This window comes from Penaeus monodon, chromosome 34, assembly GCF_015228065.2.
Source record: "Penaeus monodon isolate SGIC_2016 chromosome 34, NSTDA_Pmon_1, whole genome shotgun sequence".
Lineage (NCBI taxonomy): Eukaryota > Metazoa > Arthropoda > Malacostraca > Decapoda > Penaeidae > Penaeus > Penaeus monodon.
Window position 1 is genome coordinate 30,965,543 of NC_051419.1, and position 1,165 is coordinate 30,966,707.

Sequence of the window (1,165 nt, forward strand, 5' to 3'; positions counted from 1 at the left end):
CCCCTGCTAACGCCGCTGCCTTCCCCAGACGCCCCATGAGGTTCGGCAAGAGGTCGGGCGGGAAGACGTCGGCGTTCTCTCGCGTCCCGACGGAGGCGCTGTCGGCGGCGCCCGCGGCCTCGACCCTCCCTCGGACTCCGCTGGCTTTCCCGAAGGCCACGGAGGCGCCGCGGATCTTCCTGTCGGAGGCACAGAGGCCGGCCTCGTTGGACCGTCTCGAGGCCGAGCCCAAGTACCTCTCGGCCTTGATCCTCACGCCCGAGGCTCGCCCTCGCGTGCTGGAGGACTTCGAGGGGGCCGGACCCGGAATCGAGTACGAGGACGACCTCCGGAGACGACGCCGAAGGAGGAACGCGTCCCAGCGCCTCGAGGACGCGGCTCCCCGGTCCTTCCGCCGCCCCAGGCTCTCCGGGGGCGCCGCCCGAGGGCTGCAGCGGAGGAAGAGATCGACCGTCTACGAGATCATCGAGAGCCTCATGGAACTCCTGGGGCTGGAGACGCTGCCGGTGGACCCTCGCTTCTACGGCTGCCACGAGCTGGTGCTGCCCTTCTACAACTAGGACCTTCTAGTCCTCGCCCTTCTACAACTAGGACGAAGGGCCTTCCCCTCTGCAACAAGGAACGAATGGCTCCCTTCTGCAACTGCGAATGGCTGGTTTTCCCTTCTGCAACAAAGAACGACCAAATAATAATCGTGCAAACTACGAAAACAAGAGAAGTACATGATACAGTGTGTACATATATTATTTTGCAAGTAAAAAGGGAGAGTTAAGGAGAGAGAGAGAAGGAAAGAAAAAGCACAGTATATGTGTATTGCTGTACATTTTTTTTTATCGTATTCATTATTGTCCTTATTATGTGCATGGCTATATTGCATTTATCTGATAGTACATCCTTAGAGAATCATAATAATAAATCAAATGCAATACAGTGAATGACCCAAATAAACCATTTTAAAGAAGATTCATTTTCTAAAACTGATCTTGGTGACAATAAGTCTTCTTACAGACAGACACTCATACACGATCTATCCTTCACGTAAACACTCTAAAAAATAAATACAATACAATTATATGTAAGCAAATAATACATATAAAAAAAAATGCCGAGATCTGGAGGCTGGAAAGAAAATGAATTTTCTTTATTCGTTTGCAACTTGGAAATG

General features: G+C 51.7%; 1 protein-coding gene across 1 annotated transcript in view; it reads left to right on the forward strand.

Annotated features, from left to right (window-relative positions):
• LOC119594476 overlaps nucleotides 1-1,165 on the forward strand; it is a gene marked incomplete at its 5' end in the record, with an annotated part of 14,420 nt that overhangs the window by 13,017 nt on the left and 238 nt on the right. The window contains 1 exon segment of the mRNA XM_037943512.1: nucleotides 29-1,157. Coding sequence (XP_037799440.1) covers nucleotides 29-560 — 532 coding nt within the window. The 3' untranslated portion in view covers nucleotides 561-1,157.